The sequence below is a fragment of the Neophocaena asiaeorientalis genome, unplaced genomic scaffold, assembly GCF_003031525.2.
Source record: "Neophocaena asiaeorientalis asiaeorientalis breed wild unplaced genomic scaffold, Neophocaena_asiaeorientalis_V1.1 scaffold46, whole genome shotgun sequence".
Classification (NCBI taxonomy): domain Eukaryota; kingdom Metazoa; phylum Chordata; class Mammalia; order Artiodactyla; family Phocoenidae; genus Neophocaena; species Neophocaena asiaeorientalis.
Window position 1 is genome coordinate 2,580,608 of NW_020175393.1, and position 26,819 is coordinate 2,607,426.

Sequence of the window (26,819 nt, forward strand, 5' to 3'; positions counted from 1 at the left end):
ATGGCGGCAGCTGTGGCGGCGGCGTCCGGTCCCCGCGCCGCGGCGAGGTGAGGGGCCGCCTCTTCTCGGCGGCAGAGGAGAACACAGCTGCCCGCCTTCCTTCCACGCGGGCCGCGGCTCCGGCATGGCCGGGCTCATTAAGAAGCAGATCCTGAAGCACCTGTCCCGGTGAGAGCACCAGCGCCGGCCCCAGCGGTCCCGGGCCCTTCCTCTCCCCCTTCGACCCTCCTCCCTGACGCCGTGCTCCTGGCCGGCCTCCCTCTCCTCAGCCCGGGCCGGGACTCGGCGGCGATCCCTGCCTCAACTCGAGCCGGATGGCCGCCTCCCCGCTCCGGTGGCCCCGAACGTTGTCACCACTCTGCTCTTCCCTGGCCCTGGGCCCTCCGGGACCCGGCGCCCCTGCCCTTGCGCGGGAGCCCAGGCTCTCCTCCCCAGCCTAACAGCCCCCCGGTTCTCCCGACCCCAAGGGTCTCCCGACCGGCTGCGCGCACCCTCAGTTCCCACACCGCCGGGCAGGTCACCCCGTCCTCCCTTGCATGCCCCCTGGGCCCTCTGCCAGTCACTCCGTGGACCCCGCGGTTTCCATCCTTTCCTGCCCGCCCTGCTGTGTTTCCTCTCGGCTGAGGACCCGCTGCCCCTCCCTCGGGGCCGTCTGCCCGCCTCTTGACCCGCCCACCACCGCCACCCCGGCCTTCCTCTTCCTAGTTCTGCTCCGGGCTAGATCCTTCTTCCCCGGCCCCTTCTAAATAACCCTGTCACCCAGTCCCGCGTAACCCATATTCCGTTCAGATTCCCAACCCCGACACTGGTTTCGCCTTCCAAGAAGCACCCAGCTCCTCCTCTTCATCGTCTGGCTGACCCTGTTGCATCACCCTTGAAAAAGCTAATCCTTGCACCCAGGGCCGTTCCTCTGATCTCCTTTCTCCTTCCTTTGCTTCTCTTCTCCTTATATAGACTAAATGGAGTAGGGCCAAGAGAGTTGGGCATAAAGTTTCAACAACCTTCCCTTTAAGATGTGGAGGTTTTTTGACAGCCTGTGAAAAGAGCTAACAACGCCCACTTCTACTTTGCAGTCATTTATTAAGCAATGTGATGTCCCTCAAGTCATTTGGACCCGAGCCAGGTGACAGGCAAAACAATTCAGGTGTAATTGGGTGACTGCTGACCCCTGATTACGATTGCAGGTTGTCAGAACTGGTGTCCACAAAAATTGGAAGCTAGCCTTTCAGTTCGTTTTCACTCCTTATTCCAAGCGGGGCTTGGTGATACCTTAATATCTTTAGACAGCCGTTGTCTGTCACGTGGAGAGTGATCCAGTCCTTGGCTCCACAGTGGTCAGTGGTTTTCAGGAGGTGTGAGTAGGGGGAGAAGCCAGTCAACGTGGGACCCAAGACCTTGCACTCATGTGTCTTTCCTGGTCTTCTCATTGCCTTGGTGAGTGGTGTGTGAGACACTGTTCCTGTCACTGCATCTCCTTTTCTGGCAGACACTGGCCAATTTACTGTTACTTTGATTTTCGACTTTAATTAGTCATTAGATTCAGATACATCTTTTGGTTAATCACCATACCATGTTTTAAAAGTAAAAGCAGGTTGGAGGCTGGAGCTGGAAAGTGCCTTTGGACCTTTTACTTGGTTAACTAACTCCCTAGTATATTGTTTTTCAGGTAACATTCATTTGGGTGTTCCATAAATTTGGTTGTTCTGTGTAAAGACTTATGTGTAGGACTAATGATTGTGAAATGAGACAAAATTTAACTAAAGGAAAACCATTAATTTGAGTGAACACAGAATCAGAGAATTTTAAAGTTTAGAGATGACCTTACCTAACATAGCACTGTGTTTAAAAGCCCAGGCTCTTTCTGGTTTCTTTCTTTTTTTCTTTTTTAAAGTCTTTATTGAGTTTGTTACAATATTGCTTCTATTTTATGTTTTGGTTCTTTGGCCCCAGGCATGGGGGATCCTAGCTCCCTCACCAGGGATTGAACCCTCACCCCTGCACTGGAAGGTGAAGTCTTAACCACAGGACCGCCAGGGAAGTCCTTTTAGTTTACTTTCTTTAACTGTAAAATGAGGATAATAATAGTATCTAACCCAAAGGGTTATTGTGAGGGTTATATGAGTTAATACACAAGGGCTTGGTACAGTGCCTAGCACATAGTAAGTGCTCAATAAAACATGAGATATGGCTATTTTGGGGGCCACAACTTGTGTGACAATTTGATATAAGCCATAGACTTCTCCAGAAAAATCCACATACACAAACAAGTAATTTTTTATATAAGTTCCCTGGCGGGGGGGGGGAGGGTTAAGAACCCCTTAAAGCACATGCCTTAACCCCATAAGGCATCTTGAGTGAATGCCCTGAATAATACTTGACTAGTTCAATCTCTCATTTTATGGCTGAGGAAGGTAAAGCCTAGGAGGATAAATGACTTGCCTAAGTTGCAGTGGAAGGTAAGGTAGAGAAATAGAGGGAGTTCCCTGGCGGTCCAGTGGTCAGGACTCAGCGCTTTCACTGTCAAGGGCCCGGTTCAATCCCTAGTCCGGAAACTAGGATCCCACAAGCCCCGTGGCCCGGCCAAAAAAAAAGGTAGAGAAATAGAACCCACCTTTCTAATTCTGGTATACTTTCTCCATAGGGCACTCATATTCTGTGCACCCTCTATGAAGATAGAGTTTTTAAAGAAAAATTTTAATAGTATATGCTGACACATTCAGTGAATCCTTAGTGAACAAAGTATCTCTTTTAGATGAATTAGGAATAGGTATGACAGACATTGGGAGAAATTTCTTGTTTCCTCAGGGTTGTGTGGTTGACTGAGGAGGTGGGGGGAGAAGGTTATTCAGGGCTGCAATTTCAGGGCTCCTGGAAAAGTGCTAGGACATGGGTCTAACTGGGGGAAAGGTCAAACTCCTGAGGCCTTTCTGTTGGTTTAACTCGGAAAATCTGCCTTAATCACATGTGACATTTGTGTCTTTGTATTGTCTCTACTACACGTACAGAGGCCGGCCTGCCTGGAGGGGAACTATAGCTTCTATGTCTTGCCAAACCTGATGGGGAAGGAGAGAGGAGAAGGGGTACTGGGTTACTATATTAAGTAAATATTTATAGGTGTTTAATAATTACTTGTTGATGATGACAGTGCCGCTTGACTGAAGAGTATCCTATAGCAGGAAGGATATCCCAGTGACTTGCATATTATTTTTAATTTTGGTCATGAAGTTTCAGGTACTAAAGTTTCTTGTTGGAATGCATCCTACTTGTTAGTAGAGTATTTTGGTAAACAAGATTTGAAGGAGGTGATGTTCAAGATACTTTTGTTAAGTGTCTTCTCTAGGCCAAGCACTGATCTGGGCACTGGGGATTCAGGAGGAAAGAAGTATAAATCTCTTCTAAGGGCTTTAACCTATGGTTTGGATAACTGCTGTTTAATACAAATAGCTTCAATGTACAGTATTCATTTAAATAAACCCAGGAGGAGACCTTTACTTAGAAACAAAAGTAAACATTTAAAAAATATCCAAAATTGATTTTTCACCAAATTAGATTATTCTTGTTTTAGAACACCTTAGCTAAGACCTTTTGTTATACAAGTAAGAAGAAATATGATAGATTGTAAAGTGAGTTAAGGGACTATGGCTCAGGAAAAGAGCGTTTTTTCTGGAGCCAGACAAGCTAGATTCACCTTCCAGCTCTGCCACTTAATGAACAGGGCAGCCTTTCTGAGCCTTAGTTTTCTTGTCTGTAAAGGATGAGAATAAGGAAGAATACTACGTGCTTTGCAGAATTTTTTGAGAATTGGGGATAAAGTATTTATTATAGTGCCTGGCGTGGAAGTAGCGTTTAATAAAGAGTAGCTATTATCACATGGCCAGAGAATACACTTCCGTGGTATGGGTGACAGCAACTAATCCAACTGGCTCTTTTAGAAACCCATCAGAAGTATGAATTATTTACTCAGAATGGCTGTGGGAAATGTGACCCCGAGTGACAAAGACATGGCTGATAGACATGATAGATATTTAAAAAACATAAGCATTAGGTGAAATTCAGAGGCTTAGAAGATTTCAGAGTCCTTTCAGAGAATAAGAGAGCCTGACTGTGAGCTCAGCCCTCTCCATTTCTGATCAGTGCCTCCACTCGTTTATACTCATCATCCTGGAGAGATCACTGGGCCAGCCTCTGGTGGACTGCTGGGAGCTGCAGGCTCAGAGAGGCTTGCCCTGCTTGCCCAGGGTCTGTTTAGGTGAAGGTTTCTAGGCCTAGTCTCAGCTTCCAGATCACGCCCCTTTATACTAGACTTTACTGATTGTCATCTTCATTTCCCCAATAATTATTTTGTGCATTTTCCGGCAATAGTGCAATCATAGATGTATTTGTTTCCTTCCTCATCTTGTTGCGTTGCTTCAGAATAAGCATTTTACAAGTCTTATGATGATTTAATCCTCAGACTAACCCTGTGAAGGAAACATTAGGCCCATTTTATCGATGAAGAAATGAGGCACAGAGAAGTTAAATAACTTGCCGCAAATCATAACTAGTAAGTGATGGAACTGAGATTCTAACGCAGTCACTCCCATTCCAGAGCCAGGCTCCTTTTTTTTTTTTTTTAAATGCCTTATTAATCATCTGTTTTATTTTATTTATTTTTTAAAATTTTATTTATTATTTATTTTTGGTTGCTTTGGGTCTTCGTTGCTGTGCACAGGCTTTCTCTAGTTGCAGTGAGTGGGGGCTACTCTTTGTTGCAGTGCATGGGCTTCTCATTGCAGTGGCTTCTCTTGTTGCAGAGCATGGGCTCTAGGCACGCGGGCTTCAGAAGTTGCAGCACACAGGCTCAGTAGTTGCGGAGTGCAGGCTCTAGAGTGCAGGCTCAGTAGTGTGGCACACGGGATTAGTTGCTCTGCGGCATGTGGGATCTTCCTGGACCAGGGATCGAACCCATGTCCCCTGCATTGGCAGGCAGATTCTTAACCACTGCACCACCAGGGAAGTCCCCAGAGCTGGGCTCCTTAATCACTCTGCTGCTCTAATGCTTCTCATCTACTGAACATACTCCTGCTGCCAGCACCCACGTGGAGGAAGAGAATATTACCAGCACCAAGAAACACCCTTGTGTCTCCTCCCATCAGTACCTCTACCAAAGGGTAGCCACTGTCCTGATTTCTAACAGCAAAGATTAGTTTTGTCTTTTTTTGTAATTTATATAAATGGAATCACAGAATGTATGCTTTCATGTCTGGCTTCTTTAGTTCAACATTATTTTTGTGAGGTTAATCTCTGTTGTATCAGTTTGTAGATTTTTCATTTTCATTGCTGTCTAGTGTTCTATTATGTGAATATACCTAAATGCATTTATACATTTTACTATTGATGGACATTTGGATAGTTTCCCAGTTTAGGGCTATGCTGAATAGTGCTGTTAGAAACATTCTAGTACACGTCCTTTGGTGAACAAATGTATACATATTGGTTGGGGATATACCTAAGAGTGGAATTTCTGGGTTGTGGGATATGTATATGTGAAATTTTAATAGATATTACCAAACAGTTTTCCAAAGTGGCTGTACCAATTTGCACTTCCACCAGAAATGTATGAGAGTTCTGGTTGCTCTATATCCTTGCCAACACTTGGTATTTTTTATCTTTTTCATTTTAGTCATTCTTTTTTTTAATTATTATTATTTTTTTATTTTTTTAAATTTTTATTTTTTTAACATCTTTATTGGAGTATAATTGCTTTACAATAGTCATTCTGATGCGTATGTTTTGAAAATTTCTTTACTTCATCTGTGGTAAACCAGATGGCCACTTTATTTTTGCCTCTGTTTAATTTTCAAATTCTGATTTATTTGTAAATTTGAGTCACAAGCAAATGTCAGAACCTTGAAAACAGATCTTTTTGGAGAAATGTTCAAATTGGGAGGTTCAATGAAAATAATTAGGGTAATTTGTAACCATTAACCCATAACATTTCTTGCTTGGAATAGATGTGATGCTTTGCTCCCTGTCAAAATAACAGGATATATGATTTCACCCAGCTCAAGGGGAGGAATAGAGAACATATTTGGGAGCAGGAATGCTATTCTAACTAGATCAACTCTAATTCATAATATGTCCTACAGGGTCAGCTCCCCTAAGCTACTCTTACTTTCATAGCTCCTCAATCCACAGATACTCTGGAAGCTCCAAGTTTGTTTTTTATTTTCCAAAAGTGGTTTTTGTTGCAGTGGCACTGAGGATGGGGCAGGGGTCTGGGCAGCAGGGGTCTGGGCAGTAGTATATATGGGTCATTTGAAAGTTGGCGAGTTCTGAAATGTAGACAATCCAGATAGGGATAGGCTAAGTTCATTCAAGCTGACTTCCTCATGCCATCTGGTGTAGTGCTTTCCCAGGCAGAGCTGAAAATATGCATTTCCCTTTTCTAAGAGAAATCTGTTTTTCTTTCTTCTCTCTCTGTGTCTCTTTTTTTGAAATTTCTGTTTTTTAACCTGAGCGAAAGAAGGGGCTGCAGTGTTCAGGAACTCACTTCATTTGAGGAACTGGCTTGACAGAGGTAGAAAAGGGTTCTACTTCTAATAATATAGGAGTATCTTATATTGACCTAACCCTCCCTCATGTAACAATTACGAACTCTGGGTAGTATGTAAAAAGCAACAACTGGAAGACTTTGGAAAGTGACCAAATGAGGCAGAAACTGACAGGGAACTTGAAAGATGGGAACTGCACTGGGTAAGATTCTTACTTATATAGCTTTTTGCCTGAGGACACTCCCCAGTTTGCATGGTGGGTGATGGCTAGCACTCAAGCAAAAGTCTGCAGTCTTACTAGCTTGGGGAGTCAGAGAGTAGAGTTCAGGGCTATAAGAGGGGCTGGAAAATGAGGGAATAAATCTCAGAAAGAAGGGAGCAGACTTCCCTGGTGGCACAGTGGTTAAGAATCTGCCTGCCTGGGCTTCCCTGGTGGTGCAGTGGTTGAGAGTCCGCCTGCTGATGCAGGGGACACGGGTTCGTGCCCCGGTCTGGGAAGATCCCTCGTGCTGCGGAGCGGCTGGGCCCGTGAGCCACGGCCGCCGAGCCTGCGCGTCCGGAGCCTGTGCTCCGAAACGGGAGAGGCCACAGCAGTGAGAGGAGTATCTCTCCTTTGCATTACAATCCCTGGTCTGGGAAGGTACCACATGCTGCAGAGCAACTAAGCCTGTGTGCCACAACTACTGAGCCTGCGCTCCGGAGCCTACAAGCCACAACTACTGAGCCCATGCACCGCAACTACTGAAGCCGCATACCTAGAGTCCATGCTCTACAACAAGGGAAGCCACCGCAATGATAAGCCTGCGCCCTGCAACAAAGAGTAGCCCCCACTCGCTGCAACTAGAGAAAGCCCGTGGGCAGCAATGAAGACCCAATGCAGCCAAAAAGAAAAAAAAAAGAATAAAGAGATTTGCAATTATAATAAAAAAAAAAAAAAAGAAGGGAAAGCCCTAAAATCTGCTTTAATCCTTGATATGCATGGGGGAAGACTCCATGGAGCCTGGAAAGGCAATGGTTGAAAGCTGAAAGAATTGAGCTGAGATTCAGCTTCTGTCCGCCACAGGGAAGACAGAGTTTGGAGTATGAATCTAGCTGAGTTAATTGCCCAACAGAACAAAATTCTTCAAAGGAAGATTGACAGAATCCAGAATCTCAATAATGTCCAGTATGCAATAATAAATGACTACATGTGAAATAAAGGAAAATGTGACTCATTGTCCAGAGAATGGCAGTCAGTAGAAATGACCCCAAGATGACTCAGATGTTGGAATTATCGGACAAGGACTTTAAAGCAAACTTGGTAGTAGTAAATAAACTTGGTAGTAATAAATATCAGACAAGGACTTTAAAGCAAACTTGATAACAAATGGAGAATGTGAGCAGAGAAATGGAAAGTATAAAAAGAACCAAATATAAAATCTAGAACTTAAAAGTACAGTATCTGAAATGAAATATTTATTGGACTTGCTCAACAGCAGGTTGGAAATGGCTAAAGAAAGGGTCAGTGAACTTGAAAATAGAGTAGTAGGAATTATCTACTCTGAAGAACAGAAAAAATTGAAAAACAAAAACAGAGTCTCAGCCTATGGAACAATATTAAAATATGTGTAACTGGAGTCCTAGAAGGAGAGAAAAGAGGATAAGATACATGGCGGATTATACTTTCCAAAGATGGCTACAACGATATCTTTCACCTTACATGTTATTCTCTTGGCCCTAGTGGCTTTCTTGTAACCAACTGAATGGGGGTGGAAGTGACATCCAAGCTACACGAAGCAACTACATGTAGGTGTGCAGTCAACAGTCCCAGCTGAGCCCAGCCTTTGAGACATTCCAGCTCAGGGCCCATCCATGTGAATGAAGAGGGCTCCAGGTAATCCCAGCTCCTAGCCATTCATCTCTTCCCAGATGAGGCCCCAGATATCATGAATCAGAGAAAAGCAACCCTAGTTATCCCTTGAATGGATTTCTAATGCACGGAATGTGTGAGCTTAATAAAATGCTTACTGTTTTATGGCACTAGGAGTACTTTGTTATGCTGCAGTAGATAACTAAAACAAGACAAAAAACTTCTGAATAATGGCTGACAACTAAATAATAAAAAAAATACAAGTAACCAATTTAAAAATGGGCAGAGTATCTGAATAGACATGGCCATAAATACATGAAAAGATGTTCAACATCATGAGACCATCAAGGAAATGCAAATCAAAACCACAATGGCTGGACAGGAATAAAGTCGCAGATGTAGAGAATGGACTTGAGGACAAAGGGAGGGGGAAGGTTAAGCTGGGATGAAGTGAGAGAGTGGCATGGACATATCTACACTACCAAATGTAAAATAGGTAGCTAGTGGGAAACAGCCACATAGCACAGGGAAATCAGCTCGGTGCTTTGTAACCACCTAGAGGGGTGGGATAAGGAGGGTGGGAGGGAGACACAAGAGGCAGGAGATATGGGGATATATGTATATGTATAGCTGATTCACTTTGTTATAAATCAGAAACTAACATACCATTGTAAAGCAATTATACTCCAATAAAGATGTTTAAAAAAACCCCAAAAACCACAGTGGCTACTAGGATGACTATAATGAAAAAGACAGATAATAACAAGTGATGGTGAGGATGTGGAGAAATTAGAACTCTCAAATACTGCTGGTAGGATTGCAAAATGGTACAACCACTTTGGAAAATAGGCAGTTCCTCAAAAAGTAAAACAGTTACTGTTTGACCCAGCAATTTTACTCCTAAGTGTATGTCTAACAGAAATAAAATTTGTAAGTCCACAAAAAAACTTGTATTTGCTTTTTTTTTTTGCGGTACGTGGGTCTCTCACTGATGTGGCCTCTCCTGTTGCGGAGCACAGGCTCCGGACGCACAGGCTCAGCGGCCATGGCTCATGGGCCCAGCTGCTCCATGGCATGTGGGATCTTCCTGGACCGGGGCATGAACCCGTGTCCCCTGCATCGGCAGGCAGACTCTCAACCACTGTGCCACCAGGGAAGCCCAGTATTTGCTTTTAAAAAAATATATATTTATTTTTTTATTTGGCTGTGCTGGGTCTTAGTTGCGTCACGTGGGATCTTTGTTGCAGCATGGGGAATCTTTAGTTGCAGCATGTGAACTTTTATTTGAGGCATGTGGGATCTAGTTCCCTGACCAGGGATCAAACCCCGGGCCCCCTGCATTGGGAATGCGCAGTCTTAACCACTGGACCACCAGGGAAGTCCTGTACTTGCACTTTCATAGTAGCATTATTCATAATATTCTCTAAGTGGAAATAACCCAAATATCTATCAACTGATGAATGGATAAACAAAATGTGACATATTCATGCAATGGAATATTCTTAGCTATAAAAAATAATGAAGTACCAATTCATGTTACAACATAGATGAACTTTGAAAACAGTATGCTAAGTGAAAGAAGCTAGTCACAAGAGACCACATATTGTACGATTCCATTTATATTAAATGTCCAGAATAGGCAAATCTATAGAGACAAAAAATAGAATGACAGTTGTCTAGCTTTGGGAGGGATGGGGAGATTGGGGGTGATAGCTGCAGGGTATGGCTTTTTTTTCCTTGAGGGAGGTAGTGAAAATTGATTAAGCTTATGGTTGTACAACTATGTGAATATACTAAAAAAATGTACATTTTAAATGCATGTATATATGGTATGTTAATAATATTTCAAAAGAGCTGTAACAGAGCGAGAGTGGGAGAAATAATGTCTAAAAATGTTCAAGCTTGGTGAAAAACAGATTTACTGAATCCAAGAAGCTCAGTAAACCCTAAGCAGGATAGATCCAAAGAAAACCACCCCAGGCACATCACAGTTACATTGCTGAAAACTAAAGATAAAGAGAAAAACTTGAAAGCAGCCAGAGAAAAATGCCTCATCACAGAAAGGAGAACATTGATATAAATTAATGGCTGACTTCTCATCCGTAACGAAAGAGGCAAGAAGACAATGGGATGGTATCTTTAAAATGCTTAAAGGAAGAAACTCAGCCTGGAATTCCATATCCAGCTAAAATGTCCTTTAAAAATGGAAGGTGAAAAAAAGACTATGTTTATCTATTTACTTATTTATGCATGCATGCATGCTGCATTGGGTCTTAGTTGTGGTACATGGGATCTTCCGTTGTGGCACATGGGCTTCTCTCTAGTTGAAGTGTGCAGGCTCCAGAGTGCATGGGCTCTGTAGTTTGCAGCACACGGGCTCTCTCGTTGAGGTGCGTGAGCTCAGTAATTGTGGCACGGGGGCTTAGTTGCCCTGTGGCATGTGGGATCTTAGTTCCCTGACCAGGGATCGAACCCGGGTCCCCTGCATTGGAAGGCGGATTCTTTAGCACTGGACCACTAGGGAAGTCCCTGGACTAAGTGATTATTTAAGATCCCTTCTAGCTCTGAAATTCTGTGACTGCAAATCTAAGAATTCTCACTTCCCATCATTGTGGTACATGTAAAGATGTCTGAGAGCCTTTCTCTGTTGTCTCTTTGGCAGATTGCAGTTCTCTGGCAGAAATGAAACCTGATCAAAATCTGTTTTTCCATCTTGATTTCATCTTAGCTTCTATGCTCTGTAACAGTAACAGATGGCCAGAAAATGTTTTCCCACATTCTTGAAGTGGAATAAATAGCAGGCTTCCATTAGCCTTTTCAGCCACCCTTGGACTCAGTGATGTCATCCTCTATTAGGAGCACAAATGCTGAACGAAATTTGTACCAGGGGTTGTTGGATGGTTTCCGATTAGATCTCAGACAGTGGTTTTTTTGGTTGAGTAGACCTCCACAAACCTCCCCCACGACTGGCCCCATGGGTCACCTTTTCATCTATTCTTTGTTATTATAAAATGTGGACAAAATCAGTTGAGGAATTCTTACTGCATTTTTGTCTTTTTTTTTTTTTTTTTGCGTTACCCGGGCCTCTCACCGCTGCGGCCTCTCTCGCTGCGGAGCACAGGCTCCGGACTCGCAGGCCCAGCGGCCACGGCCCACGGGCCCAGCCGCTTCGCGGCACGCGAGATCCCCCCAAGGCCGGGGCACGAACCCGTGCTCCCTGCACCAGCAGGCGGACCCCCAACCACTGCGCCACCAGGGAAGCCCCTTACTGCATTTTTGAGAAGCTGGTAAGGTAATAGCCATTTTTTTGTTGACTCCTAAAAGTAAATTGATAAATTAAAAAGCAAATCCATGTTATATCATTATTACTGTTATGGGAGAACAGCCTGTGGTGGTCCAGCATAACCCGCCCGTACTGTCAGCCGTCCTTAGAGCATAAGTAAAGAACTCTTGGTTTTGTGTGTTCAGTTTTTGATGATTACTTACTAACTTACTTGCATATTTGATCATTGAGCTGATGGCACAGTAACCTGTGTGGTCTCTTGTCAGTGTCTTGGTAGGGACTGGGCATTACTGCTGGTATGGTGGTGACTTAGCCCTGGGCATACTTAAGAAAGATTTTATTAATCTGATTTGTTTGGCGAAGTGCAGAAAAGTTTTTGATGGAGTTACACTATAACTTTACCCCCCCCAAACAGATTTATTCTTCTTATACAGGTTAAGCAGTCCATGGTAGGTTGTAAAAGGGAAAAGATGTCCTCTAACCATTTCTGAGATAGCTTATAAATTCATTCTGTGCCAGATGTGTTTTAGAGGAACATATTACTGAGTGAAAATGTTACTAGAAGTAAGACAGTCCAGTGAGCAGAGCTGGGTTCATGCTTTTTCTCTGCCTCTTCCTGCCCTGTCACCTTGGGCAAATGACTTCACATCTGAGCCTCATGTTCTTCTTCTTTATTTTTTTTACCATCTTTATTGGAGTATAATTGCTTTACAATGTTGTGTTAGTTTCTGCTGTATAACAAAGTGAATCAGCCATATGTATACATGTATCCCCATATCCCCTCCCTCTCCCACACCTCTAGGTGGTCACAAAGCACCGAGCTGATCTCCCTGTGCTATGCAGCTGCTTCCCACTAGCTATCTGTTTTACATTTGGTAGTGTATATATGTCAATGCTACTGTCTCAGTTGTTCCAATTTACCCTTCCCCCTCCTCGTGTCCTCAAGTCCATTCTCTATGTCTGCGTCTTTATTCCTGTCCTGCCCCTAGGTTCATCAGAACCATTGCTCTTCCTCTTTAAAATGGGGATAATGATGCATACCTCATTTGGGATATTGCGAAGACTAATTGAGATAATGTGTTTAAGTTCCTTTTCAGTGCCTGGTACAAAGTAAAATGTTGTCATACTTTTTTATTTTTTTAAGGCTTGAAAAAATGAAAAATGACATTTATTTTATATGGAACTGTAAATAGAGTTAGATTTTGCATAGAATACAGTATAGAAGTTAGATGTATGCTACCTATTCAATACAGTCACTCTGAGAATGTCAGTGCTATAAGCAGTGTAACTTATTCATTTTATTTGAAGTATGTTCCTCTTTTTTTCAGAGAGAAACATACTTGAAAAAGTACCTATTACTTTTTTTTCTTGAAAATAGCTTTTTATCAGAAGGAAAAGTAGCTTATCTTAGTGATTCTCAGCTGAGGTGGGGAGGTGGGGTCTTATCAGAATCTGTGCAGAGGAGAGGGGAGACACACAGTCCTCAAAACTAATTTTATGTCTTCAAAAATTATTATCTTTAAGACTAATTCTTCTGATGGATGCCCTGCCCCCATTTCTGAGCTGAGGCGGCTTCCCTGAATACTTAAAGAGTAAAGGAAGGGTTGCTGGGGGGAAATAATTGTAATATTTTAGATACAAAAGGGGCTTGAAAAACAAAGCCTGCTGGTACCTAGTGATTACAAATAACGTTGAGTTCTGTCTTCTGCTTTCCTTTCCTTCCTTCAGGACTGTGTTTCCTCCAGTTTACTCAGGGATGTGCACTGTATCTTCCTTTACTTTCAGTTGTTGTTGTTGTTTGACATAGTGGAAGTGTTTAAGGTGTTCACTTTTCCCTTTCACACCCAGTACTGTTTCCTAGTAGGTGGCCCTTCTTTACAGGAAAAGAAGAATTCTCTTTCCCTCTGTGGCAAGTTAGTTTTCAGAGAATAGGAGCCATTATAGAAAACTTGTTCTTTTGGTTCCTAGAATAAAATTGACTCATACTCAGTAAATGTTGATTAATTTTTTTTTAATGAATTAAAATCAGTAAAAGTATGTGTAAGGGTCTGGGATTTTATTGTATCCTATTTAGAAGCTAACAGCCTGCTGCAGTTCATGGTTGCTGGCAGAGCACGAGGCTCCTGGGTCAGAGACAAAGGACTTTATTACTCATGGCCCAGCAAGCAGCATAAACACAGGTTTGCACTAGTTCCCCTTGCCCCCGCAGGTCCCATGGGCGTGGTATGAACAGGCCCCGATGGATGCCTGTACATGTGTTGTAGGAGTGGAACATTGAGCTTGGGGAATCCATTGCTTTTATAGTACGTGGTACACAAGCCTGCTCTTTGCCCTGGAGGGGGACATTACTTCATCCCTCAAAACGCTTTGCAAACAGAATCCTGAGAAGTGGCCTGGGTAAGGAGCAGTCAGGGTCATGTGTTTTGTGTTTTTCTTACCCACCAAGACATGTAGGAGTGTGAGAGACCCATGGGAGGAGTAGCTCTCTCAACAGGAAGTTTATACGGTAGGTCGTTGATAGAAATCTTAGGTAGATTTATTGTGAAATACTTGCCATACTGAAAGGTATAGAGAGTGATATAATGAATAGCCATACAGTCACCTCCCAACTTGAGAAATAAGCATTGTCCATACAGGTGACACTTGCTGTGGTCTCCTCCTCTTGTCCCATGAGTAAGCATTTCCCTGAATTTGTTGTTATCATGCCAGTGCCTTTCTGTGTACCTGTTAATATCATACAGTACTGTGTGTTTATAAACTTCTAAAAATTTTTTTACTATATTTAAAAAATAGTTACAGAGCCCTTTTACATAGTATTGGGTTGGCGAAACAGTTCGTTCGGGTTTTCCATAACACTTTACTGAAAAACCCGAATGAACTTTTTGGCCAACCGAATACCATGTTAGTCACTGTAGGGGAAAATTGTAAAGATAAAATTCTTGCCCGTCATGATGTTATGGTCCAAGGAAAACCACAAAGACTGAAAACATAGCTTAGTAAAAGGAAAGGATATGTGTGAAAAAAAAGCTGGTAAACAACATATAACTCTAAAGTCAGCTATTAGCATCTAATATATGTAAGGGCTAAGTATAGTTACTGATGGAAGGAGAAATGGAATTCATTATTGGGGTAGAAAATAGTGGCTATGTGAGGCAACAACAGTGAGAACTTATATGGGTGAGATTCATCTAGACAACTTGTCATACAGGAGAGGGGGTTACGCTGTGAGGCAATGGCCTTAAGTTGATCCAGCCAGGAAGATGAGAGAAGGGAGCTGGGAGTAGTCAGTCAACAGGGCAGTTAGCTACGAGGTATGTAGGCCCAGCATCCTGTCAGGGAACCATTTTATTAGGAGGGATGGCTAAGACTAAGCCCCTGATCAAAGGGCTCAACATCTAATTGTGCAGCAGTAGTTACACATGGGAAAATTAGAGAACACCCTAAGACCCTCTCTGATTATGACCTAAATGTGTGTTACAGATTCCAGGGATGTAGAAGGTACGAGTTTAATGTGAGTTCAAGCAGTTAGGGAAAGAAAGCCTCAGTGAGAAGTCTGGAGTTGGACTTTGAATGGCAAATTGTGATAAGGGTGCTCCAGGAAAAGGAGTGGGTGGCAAGAGCACATGAGCAAAGACGAGACAGTGACTGTGGAAAAGGGAGAGGATGGGCCTGTGTGCATTGCTTATGTCCAGGCCCCTTGATCTGTAGAGTTTCCCATGGCCTGGATTTTGCTGATTGCACACTTATGGTGCAGTTCAGCAGTTTTCCTCTGTATTTCCTGCAAATTAGCAGCTGGACCCAGTAGCGTGATGAGATTCAGGTTCAGTCCCTTTGGCAAGTCTGTAAGTGGTTGTGTGTTCTTTTGTCACATCAGTAAAGGTAGGTGTAAGGGTCTGGGGTTTCACTTTACCCTACTTAACAAGCCCATAATTAATCTGCTACTGTTTTATATTCTAACCTCATAGAGCTCCCTCTTCTGCTGTTTCAAATAGTGTTTAAAAAGTATAATGGCTTGCTTTCTGAGATATCCTGGTCTGTTACCCCCCAACACCCCCGCCCCACTTTTATTTGGACCATCTCTTTTCTTCATTTCTGTCTTGCTCAGTTTTGATTCCTCTCCCAGCAGTACCCTGTCCTAGGAAGGAGCCTTGGTTAGTTCCATGAGTTTATAGGGTTAGATTGCTTCAGCTCCTTTGGGCCCCTTGCCCCAAATCCCTCCAGTTTCAGTTGCTATTCTCAAATTGGCCCACATTGCTTTTCGCTGAGTACTTGGTTATCTTGGGATTCTTCTGTTCTCTGATCTGTCTGATGCCCTATTGTTTTCCTCTGTGTTGATCTGCACAGCTGCTTATAGAATTCATGTCTTGTGGCTGTTAATGTTTTTTCCCTGCCTGCTTGTGTATGAGGGTTTATGAGGATGCTTTATCTTCTAGTTTTGTTTTAAATGTTATCCATGGGTTTTTTAGTTGCTATCTAGTCCTGGTTTTATATGGAGATTCAGATATATCAAAAAGCTCTATTGCCACTGCTATAGCCATTTCTCCAGAATTCCCATTGTAGGTTCTTGAGTAGAAAGATGACACAGTCGAGACAGAATGAAATGTCTCACCTAACATCTTTTAAAAAATTAATTAATTAATTAATTTTTGGCTGCATTGGGTCTTTGTTGCTCCGCATGGGGTTTCTCTAGTTGAGGCAGGTGGGGGCTACTCTTCATTGCAGTGAGGGGGCTTCTCATTGCGGTGGCTTCTCTTGTTGTGGAGCACGGGCTCTAGGTGCACGGGCTTCAGTAGTTGTGGCTCATGGGCTCTAGAGCGCAGGCTCAGTAGTTGTGACGCACGGGCTTAGTTGCTCCATGCCATGTGGGATCTTCCCGGACCAGGGCTCAAACCTGTGTCCCCTGCATTGGCAGGTGGATTCTTAACCACTGCACCACCAGGGAAGTTCTCACCTAACATCTTACATGGCGTAGAGACAGTGTGGCCATTAGTCCCCATTTGTTCTTTAACTTTCTCTTTTCTCTAAATTGAGAAGTGTTATTTGCTATAATGCCCATGTGCAGATTTCTGTGGAAATAATAGCTTCTTATCATCACTCTTTTCAGGTTCACTAAGAATCTTTCCCCGGACAAAATCAATTTGAGCACCCTGAAAGGGGAGGGTCAGCTGACCAACTTGGAGCTGGATGAAGAGGTTCTACAGAATGTGCTGGAGCTTCCCACCTGGTTAGCCATCACTCGGGTCTACTGCAACAGGGCCTCAATCCGGGTGAGAATGGGGGTCAGAGTACTGCTGCTCTCTTTGGACAGCAGGCCTGCCTTCTTGAGGGGTGACTCCCACAGTCCTGAGTCTTTGCTTTCCTCTTTCAGATCCAGTGGACAAAGTTGAAGACACACCCAATTTGCTTGGTAATGGCCTTTCTTGATTGCAAGTAATCAAATGGGGATGGCCGGGGTAAGGTTTTAGAAGATCTGAGAGAAGATGGGGAGGAGCCCTGATGGGCTGTCCCTTTTGGGAGTGTGGGTTCTTCTGTCTGGCTTGCGAGCTTCTCTGTGAGACAGAGTGACTATTGTCTGGGCTTTTTCTGGAATAGCAGTTAGCACTGAGACACAAGACCCTGGAGTCCTGAGTTGGTTTTGTTTTATTTTGATTTTCGTTTTTATTTTAAAACAAGTTTTGCTGCCCAGGTTCTACCTTTACATTTCCTTTGGACTCCTGACAGAGGAAAAATTAGAAGTTTAGTTCCTGTTGACTGTTGGGTGATTATCAGCTGAAAGCCCTCCAGGAACTGATTGATACATATCTTTACCCCAAGGACTGGAGTCCCCAGGAATAGTAATATCTCGGTAACTTGGATATATGTTTTCTTTTTCTGCTGTGAGCTAATCCCATGCTTGTCATGGAGTTCTGCTGCTAATGGAAATGGAAGGGGGAAGATGAGGGCTCTCTTTGTATTTCAGTTTGTTCATTCATTCATTCGACAGACATTTATTATCTGCCTACTGTGGGCACAGCCCTTGACTAGGTATTGGAGCACAGAGATGGGTAAGACACAGTCTGTGCTGTGTGGGATTTTGTGCAGATGCTTAGCTCTCTGTGACTTTTATTTCAGTGTCTGGATAAGGTAGAGGTGGAGATGAAGACATGTGAAGAGCCTCGGTCCCCCAATGGACAGTCTCCTATTGCCCTTGCTTCAGGGCAGAGGTTAGTTGCTTTGGGTCCTATTATTTCCAACATATTAACTGGTTCGGATCACCTTTTAATTAAAAAATAAAAACTTTATTATGGAAAATTTCAAACATGCACTGAAATAGAGAGAATAGTGTACTGAACCCCCATGCACTGAAGATCTAACTTTCACAATTCTCAACATTTTACCATTCTTTTTCTACCTTTCTTCTGCCACTGTATGTGTGTGTATGTGTGTGTGTTCGCACACTCTGTAGTTCTTATTTATTTATTTATTTATGGCTGTGTTGGGTCTTCGTTGCTGCACGCGGGCTTTCTCTAGTTGCGGTCAGCGGGGGCTACTCTTCGTTGCGGTGTGCGGGCTTCTTATTGTGGTGGCTTCTCTTGTTGCAGAGCAGGGGCTCTAGGTGCGAAGGCTTCTGTAGGTGCGGCACGCGGGCTCTTGGAGCGCAGGCTCAGTAGTTGTGGTGCACGGGCTTAGTTGATCCGCGGCATGTGGGATCTTCCTGGACCAGGGCTTGAACCCGTGTTCCCTTTGTTGGCAGGAGGATTCTCAACGACTGCACCACCAGGGAAGCCCCACTCTGTAGTTCTTTTTTTTTTTTTTTCACTCTGTAGTTCTTGAAAGCAAATCCCAGGTGCCATATCATTCCACTTGTAAATACTTCTGTATTGTGTGTCTTTAACAGACAGGATTGAGAAGAAAGAAAACACCCCACAGTACTATTATCACAATTAATAGAATTAATAGGGATTCCTTAATATCATCTAATACTTACTGCATATTCAGTTTTCCTGAATTGTCTCTGAAATATTTTTTTACAATTCAGTGTGGCTCCACAGAGCTCCACACCTTATATTTGGGGATATGCCTTTTAAAGCTCTTTAACTCTGAACAGTCCCCCATCCCTACACTTTTTTATATATCATTTGTTCTTTGTAGAAACTGGAGTATTTCTTCTAAAGAATTTCCCACATTTTATATTTTGGCTGATTGTGTCCTCGAGGTGTCATTTTAAATGTTTCTTGTTTAATCTGGTAGTTAGATTTAAAGGCTGGATTTGATTCATTTGTTTGTTTGTTTTCTTGGTAAAAATACTTCATGAATGGTACCACGTATTTCCTACTGTAACGAAACGGGAGGCACATAATATTCCTTTGGTTAGGATTAATCAGTGGATTCAGATGATGTTGGCCTGACTTGTCCGTTATGATAAGTTCCTCATCTACCTCTTACCTCATGGTTTAAGGACCACTGATGATGGTTGTCTGTAGATCTGTTATATCATTGTAGGATAGAAAATAGAGATTTTATAATTCTTTTTTCCTATTGCATTTATTAGTTGTGATTTTCTATAAAGAACTTTCTTTCACCAACTATTTGAAATACAGTTTGTACAGGAATGTCAGGATAAATGCTGGATTCTTTTTTTTTTTTTTTCTTAGCTGTGTCAGCACTTAGTTGTGGCACATGGGGTGTTTGTTGAGGTGTGCAGGATCTTTCATTGCAGCGCGGGCTCTGCCTTGCAGCGCATGGGCTTCTCTCTAGTTGTGGCGTGCAGGTTTGCTCTCTCTAGTTGTGGCGCATGTGGGCTCTGTAGTTTGCCGTGTGCGGGCTCAGTAGTTGTGGCATGCGGGCTTAGTTGCCCCGCGGCATGTGGGATCTTAGTTCCCCGACCAGGGATCGAACCCGCGTCCCCTGCATTGGAAGGCGGATTCTTTACCACTGGACCACCAGGGAAGTCCCTGTATTTTTTATTCATATACTGAATCTTGGTTCCTAACTACAATAATATAATAAATGATTTACTTTTACAGTAGTGTCAAAAAATAAGAAAATCAGTATTATAACTATCGATACGACTACTGAATGCAGTAGCTTTCTTTGTGTGTATGTGTGTTTTAACCTTATGATATATCCTATTAGGGATGTATTGTCAAAATACTGTGTTTTAGGGCTTCCCTGGTGGCGCAGTTGTTGGGAGTCCACCTGCCAATGCAGGGGACACGGGTTCGTGCCCCGGTCCGGGAAGATCCCACATGCCACGGAGCTAGGCCCGTGAGCCATGGCCGCTGAGCCTGCGTGTCCGGAGCCTGTGCTCTGCAACGGGAGAGGCCACAACAGTGAGAGGCCTGCGTACCGCAAAAAAAAAAAAAATACTGTGTTTTAAAATTACTTGAAATCATTCTTCTTATGGTTGGATACCAATTTGACATACAGAGGCATTCATTTGTTTCATTGTTTTTTTAAGACAGTATAAGAGCAGTTTTAGGTTTAAACAGTACTATTAACAGCAAGGTACAGAGGTTTCCCATATACCCCCTGCTCTCACACATGCATAGCCTCCCTCATTATTGACATCCCCCACTGGAGTGGTATATTTGTTACAATAGATAAACCTACATTGACACATCAGAATCACACAAAGTCCATAGTTTACATTAAGGTTCACTCTTGGTGGTACATTCTACAGGTTTGGACAAATATATAATGACATATATTCACCATTATAGATTCATACAGTGTATTTTCATTGCCCTAAAAATCCTCTGTGCTCCACCTAGTCATCCCTCTCCCTGCCCCAACCCCTGGCAACCACTGGTCCTTTCACTGTCTCCATAGTTTTTCCTTTTCCAGGATGATTCCTTCTATTTAGATTGCCTTCTTTCACTTAGTAATATGCATTTAAGGTTCCTCCGTGTCTTTTTAGGACTCTATATCTCATTTCTTTTTAGTGCTGAATAATATTTCATTGTCTGTATATACCACAGTTTATTTATCCATTCACCTATTAGGGCATCTTGGTTGCTTCCAAATTTTGACAATTATGAATAAAGCTGCTATAAATGTCCATGTGCAGGTTTTCCTATGGACATTAAGTTTTCAACTCCTTTGAGTAAATACAAAGGAGCATGATTGCTTGATCTGTGGTGAGAGTATGTTCAGTTTTGGAAGAAACCACCAAACTGTCTTCCAAAATGGCTGTACCATTTTGCATTCCTACCAGCAGTGAATGAGAGTTCCTGCTGCTCCATGTCCTTGTCAGCATTTGGTGTTGTCAGTGATCTGCATTTTGACCATTCTGATAGGTGCATAGTGGAATCTCATTGTTGTTCTAATTTACATTTCCCTGATGACATATGATGTAGAGCTTATAAGACACGTGCTTATTTGCTATCTGTATATCATTTTTTGTAAGGTATCTATGAAGGTCTTTGGCCCATTTTTTAATTGGGTTGTTTGTTTTATTGTTGAGTTTTAAGAGTTCTTTGTATATTTTGGGTAACAGTCTTTTATCAGATGTGTCTTTTTCAGATATATTCTCCCCGTCTGTGGACGGTCTTCTCATTCTCTTGACCTTGTCTTTCACAGAGCAGATTTTTACCTTTAATGAAGTCCAGCTTATCCATAATTTCTTTGGTGTTGTATCTAAAATGTAATCGCTATACCCAGGGTTATCTAGGTTTTTTCGTATGTTATCTTCTAGGAGTTTTATATCAGTTTGTTTTAAATTTTTAAATTCTTTTTATTTTTTAACCTATGTAAAATTACATAGTTCCAAAGTTAAAACTATAACACAAGGCATGTTATATGTATGTATGTTTGTATTGTCCCCACTCTGTTTCTTACACAAAATGTAGCATACCATAAACACTTTCCACATTGCTTTTTTCTTTTAAAAGTGTATCCTGGAGAGCACTTCATAGAAGTATGTAGAGAGATATTTCTTATTCCTTTTTGCACCTGCAAAATACTCAGTATATTTTATAGAGGCGTCATTGTTCATATAGCCAGTTCTTTGTTGATAGACATTTGAATTATTTCTAGGGTTTTTGCCTTTACAAGTAGTGCAGTAATAAATGACCTTGTTCGTAAGTTACTTAGTATTTTTCCAGCATAGTTTTTAAAACAGCTTTATTGAGGTATAATTCACATACTGCAGAATTCATCCATTTGAAGTACACAATTCAGTAGTTTTTAGTGTATACACCATGTTGTGCAACCATCATCACAATCAATTTTAGAACATTTTTATCACCCCAAAAGAAACTCTATACCTATTAGCAGTCACTCTTCATTCTCCCCTGCCTTAGCCTTAGGCAACCATAAATCTGCTTTCTGTATCTATTCTGATCATTTCATATAAATGGAATCATATATTATGTGGTCTTTTGTGATTGGTGTCTTTCACTTAGCGTAGCGTTTTCAAGGTTCAGCTATGTTGTAGCATGTATCAGTACTTTATTCCTTTTATGGCTGAATAATATTCTATTGTGTGGATATGCCACATTTTATTTATCCATTCGTCAGTTGATGGACATTTGGTTTGTTTCCACTTTTTTTGCTAGCATATTTTGGGATAGATTCCTGGAAGTGGGGCTGCTGGGTCAAATAGCAAATGCATGTATAATTTTGATAGATGTTGCTAAATTACCCTCCGTAAGGATTTTGTAATTTCGTGTTACCACCAGCAATGTTGTAAGAGTTCTTGTTTTCCAAGAGCCTTGCCAATAGACAATATTTTCAAACTTTAGGCTTCTTATTTTTTTAATTTTTGGCTTTGTTGGGTCTTTGTTGCTGCGCGCGGGCTTTCTCTAGTTGTGAGTGGGGCTGCTCTTCTTTGTGGTGCGCCGGCTTCTCATTGCGGTGGCTTCTCTTGTTGCAGAGCATGGGATTTAGACGCGCGGGCTTCAGTAGTTGTGGCACGTGGGCTCAGTAGTTGTGGCTTGCGGGTTTTAGAGTGCAGGCTCGGTAGCTGTGGCGCACGGTCTTAGTTGCTCTGTGGCATGTGGGATCTTCCCAGACCATGGCTCGAACCCATGTCCCCTGCATTGGCAGGCGGATACTTAACCACTGCACCACCAGGGAATTCCAAACTTTAGGATTTTTGTCCAAAGATAACACATGGTATTTCTGTGTAGTTTTTTGGTAAGTTATATTGGAGTACACAAATAAGTGTATAGATTAATGATTCTTTACAAGAAGAAACAGACCACTTCCAGAAACCCAGAAGCCTCCTGCACCCTTCCTAGTCATACAAACCCTCAAAGATAACTTTATCCTGATTTTTAACACCACACGTTAGTTTTCCCTATTTTTAAAGTTATATAAATGTAATCACAAATTATGTCATCATTTGTGTCTACATACTTTAGCTCAACATGATGTTTGTGAAAGTCATCCATGTGGTTACATGTAGTTATCATTCATTCATCCTCATTACTGTATGTTATTCCATTATATGCCACAATTATCCATTCTGTTGTAGATGGACATTTGATTTGTTTGCAGTTTCTGGCTATTAAGCATACTGATGCTACATCGAACTGTTCTCTATCATGACTGTGGTGGTTGATACATGACTCTATGCATTTGTCGAAACCCTGGACGTGTACACCACAAAGAATGATCTTTTCTATACGTAAATTAAAAATATGTAAGAAAAAAGAATAGTGATGCTGTGAACGTTCTTATACATACCTCTTGGTGAATATATGTACACATTTCTGATTTGTATATATCTAGCAGTAGAGTTGCAGGGTCATAGGCTGTGCATATTTTCTGCTTTAGTTCATACTGCTGGACAGTTTTCCAAAGTGCTTGTACCACTTTTCCCCCTGGCAGTGTTGCTAGCACTTAGTATTGTCTCTCTTTCTATTTTAGCCATCTAATACGTGTGTAGTTGTATCACATTATGATTTTAGTTTGCATTTTTTTGAGGATTTGTTTATTAGAATTTAAAATATCCTCTTTCACAAAGCATTGATGTATTCTGCCCATTTATCTTTTTTTTTTTTTTTTGTGGTACGCGGGCCTCTCACCGTTGTGGCCTCTCCCGTTGTGGAGCACAGGCTCCGGACGCGCAGGCTCAGCGGCCATGGCTCATGGGCTTAGCCGCTCCGTGGCATGTGGGATCTTCCCGGACCGGGGCACGAACCCGTGTCCCCTGCATCGGCAGGCGGACTCTCAACCACTGCGCCACCAGGGAAGCCCCCATTTATCTTTTGGGTTATTTTGGGGGTTATTTGTCTTTTTCTTATTAATTTGTAGAAGTTCTTTATACTGGAAACGAGTCCTTGGTTATATACATATATTACAAATATCTTCTCCTACTATGTGGGTTCCCTATCACTGCTAATGTTACTTTTTTGTTGACCAGAAATGATTAATTTAATACCGTCCTTTATAACTATTTTTCCCTTTATGGTTAGCACTTTTTTTTTCCCTACTACATTGTCACTTTTGTCATAAATCAAGTGACTCTCAGTGTAGTTTTTATTTATGAGTGAGGTTGAACATCATTTTATGTTTAATATCTATTTGCATTATTTTTCTGTTAACTGTCCCTACTTTGTCCCATTTTTATTGGGCTCTTGGTCTTTTTCTTCTGAGTTTTTTGAAACTCTTTATACATTAGAGATATTAACCCTTTGTGATATAAATTGCAAAGTTTTTTTTTTCCAGTTTGTAATTCCCAGACTTTTTAATCTCTTGTAATGAGAACTGTTTCACCTACATGTTAAGAATGTCTGTGTTTTCCACGTCCTGAAGGACTTTAAGGATGGCCTTTGTTCCTCTCCCTGCTGTTTCTGCCTCTCACTATAAAGCACAGCTATGCTCTTTGGGATAGATTTGACAGGGCAGAGGTGGGACTGTTCTTGACTAGATTTCACAGTATTAGACCTCATGCTAACCTGGCTGTACTTCTTTCCTCTTTTCACTACTTTTGCAGAGTATGTTCTGTCTTTGAAGATATTATAGAAACCTAGTGTTTCCTTTCTGTTGTTATAGCTCTCCTCACAGACAATATTCAATATTTATTCAGGTAGTTTGTGGACTGTGAAAGTATTTTTTTCAATTTATTCTTTCTAACCAGAGATTGTTTCCAGGTCAACTCTTTCTTTTATTCCATTCTTTAAAAAAAATCTCATCAGAAAGAGTACTACATGGTCATAAAAATTTTTAGAAATGTAAAAAATATAAAGCAGAAATGGGAGGAGAAAAATTTTTTTAAAGTCATCCACAGTTCGGGCTTCCCTGGTGGTGCAGTGGTTGAGAGTCTGCCTGCCGATGCAGGGTCCACGGGTTCGTGCCCCGGTCCGGGAAGATTCCACATGCCACGGAGCGGCTGGGCCCGTGAGCCATGGCCGCTGAGCCTGTGCGTCCGGAGCCTGTGCTCCACAATGGGAGAGGCCACAACAGTGAGAGGCCCACGTACTGCAAAAAAAAAAAAAAAAAAAAAAGTCATCCACAGTTCTAGCATCCAAAGAGAGGCGTTGTTAAGAGTCTTGTCTTATGTCTTCCAGTATAAAGAGTATGCCTACAAATTCCCTGGCTGCCCAGTGGTTAGGACTCGGCGCTTTCATTGCCAGGGCCCGGGTTCAATCCCTGATCAGGGAAGTAGAATCCCGCAAGCTGCACGGCATGGCCAAAAAAAAAAAAAAAAAAATAGAGTGTGTGTCAAATCTCATATGATCCTGAATGCTGGTCTGCCTTGTTTGTTGTAGTGAGTATGGCTTTGCCGAGAAGGTGGTGGAGGGGATGTTCATCGTCGTCAATTCCATCACCATCAAGATTCACTCCAAGGCCTTCCACGCTTCTTTTGAATTGTGGCAGCTCCAGGGCTATAGTGTGAACCCCAACTGGCAGCAGAGTGACCTCCGCCTCACCCGTATCACTGACCCCCGCCGAGGAGAGGTGACAGCCCTGGCATTCTGAGAAGGGAGAATGGGGGGTTCAAAATAGGACTCATTCTTAAAGGATGTTATTCCTGCTTTGGGGATTTCCTCAAAGTCTCCCCCATTCTTGGGAACCCAAGAATCCCTTCTGTCCAGTGTTACTGTTACATTGTTTCCTCAATTATGGATCTCTGATCCACTACCTTCTGTGGGTAGGATCCCAGCTGAGAATGGTGGGGGTCTCTGCCTTGCCAGTCTTTTCCCCTTGGACTTCCTGCCTCTTGATTCATTTCATCCACAGAATTAAGGGATTTTACTTTCTTTCCTTCTAGGTTTTAACATTTAAGGAAATAACTTGGCAAACACTTCGAATTGAGGCAGATGCTACAGACAATGGTGATCAGGACCCAGTCACCACTCCACTGAGGCTTATTACCAACCAAGGCAGGATCCAAATAGCCCTCAAGAGAAGAGTGAGTGTGTTCTCTGTCCTCATGAAAACTTCCATCTTTTATTCTCCCAGATAGCATGGGAGATGGCGTTTCCTCCTCTTTGAGTGTTGCCCGCCCCTGGAATGACATTTGAAAGGGGAGGACCTGCAATTCAGTGTTGCACTGTATCTGCTAATGAGGAAACATTTCTACCTCCCTGTCATTTTAATTTTGAAAACCATGATTTTTACCTGTATATAGGGACACATAGGCAGTTGATCATTGCTGCTTCTTGTTAATCACAGAAAACTTTAGTAGTTTTGTAAGAAATTGACTCTCCACAGTGCTTGATACTTTCGTGTATTGGGGATTGAAAAGCCATCTCTGCAATTGGTTGGGCAATGGTCACTTTGAGTAGTTGGGATGGTACCAGATGTTGAACCCTGTGTTCTATGTGACCCCTTCAGACCAAAGATTGCAATGTGATAGCCTCCAAGCTGATGTTCCTGTTGGATGACCTGCTCTGGGTGCTAACTGACTCACAACTCAAGGCTATGATGAAATATGCAGAATCACTGAGTGAGGCCATGGAGAAGTCAGCCCAGCAGAGAAAGAGCCTGGCCCCTGAACCTGTACAGGTTAGAGGTGAAACAGAGACCCTTGGTGGCAGTGGGGAGATGGTAGGCCGGACCTAATTCACACCTCCACCGTATGTGGAGCCTAGACTTTATTAGGCTTATTTGGGGGAATTTGTCATTCACTTCTGTAGGTACATAGGCTTTGCCTGTGCCTCTGATTTATTCAGTTATTCTGTTCTTTGGGTTCCTCTAGTGTGTTAGGTATACAGTGTTAGCC

General features: G+C 42.4%; 1 protein-coding gene across 2 annotated transcripts in view; it reads left to right on the plus strand.

Moving 5' to 3' along the window:
• The first annotated feature begins 6 nt into the window (after positions 1-6).
• BLTP3A (bridge-like lipid transfer protein family member 3A) overlaps positions 7-26,819 on the plus strand; it is a 53,998-nt gene continuing 27,185 nt past the window's right edge. Inside the window, exons 1-7 of one of the 2 annotated variants that reach the window (XM_024765953.1) lie at positions 7-168; positions 16,770-16,932; positions 17,034-17,072; positions 17,777-17,868; positions 25,363-25,552; positions 25,866-26,006; positions 26,432-26,602. In XM_024765953.1, coding sequence (XP_024621721.1) covers positions 125-168; positions 16,770-16,932; positions 17,034-17,072; positions 17,777-17,868; positions 25,363-25,552; positions 25,866-26,006; positions 26,432-26,602 — 840 coding nt within the window. In that variant the 5' untranslated portion in view covers positions 7-124. Of the gene's footprint in view, positions 169-16,769; positions 16,933-17,033; positions 17,119-17,776; positions 17,869-25,362; positions 25,553-25,865; positions 26,007-26,431; positions 26,603-26,819 lie in introns of those variants that run through there. The other variant, XM_024765954.1, reaches the window with a different exon arrangement.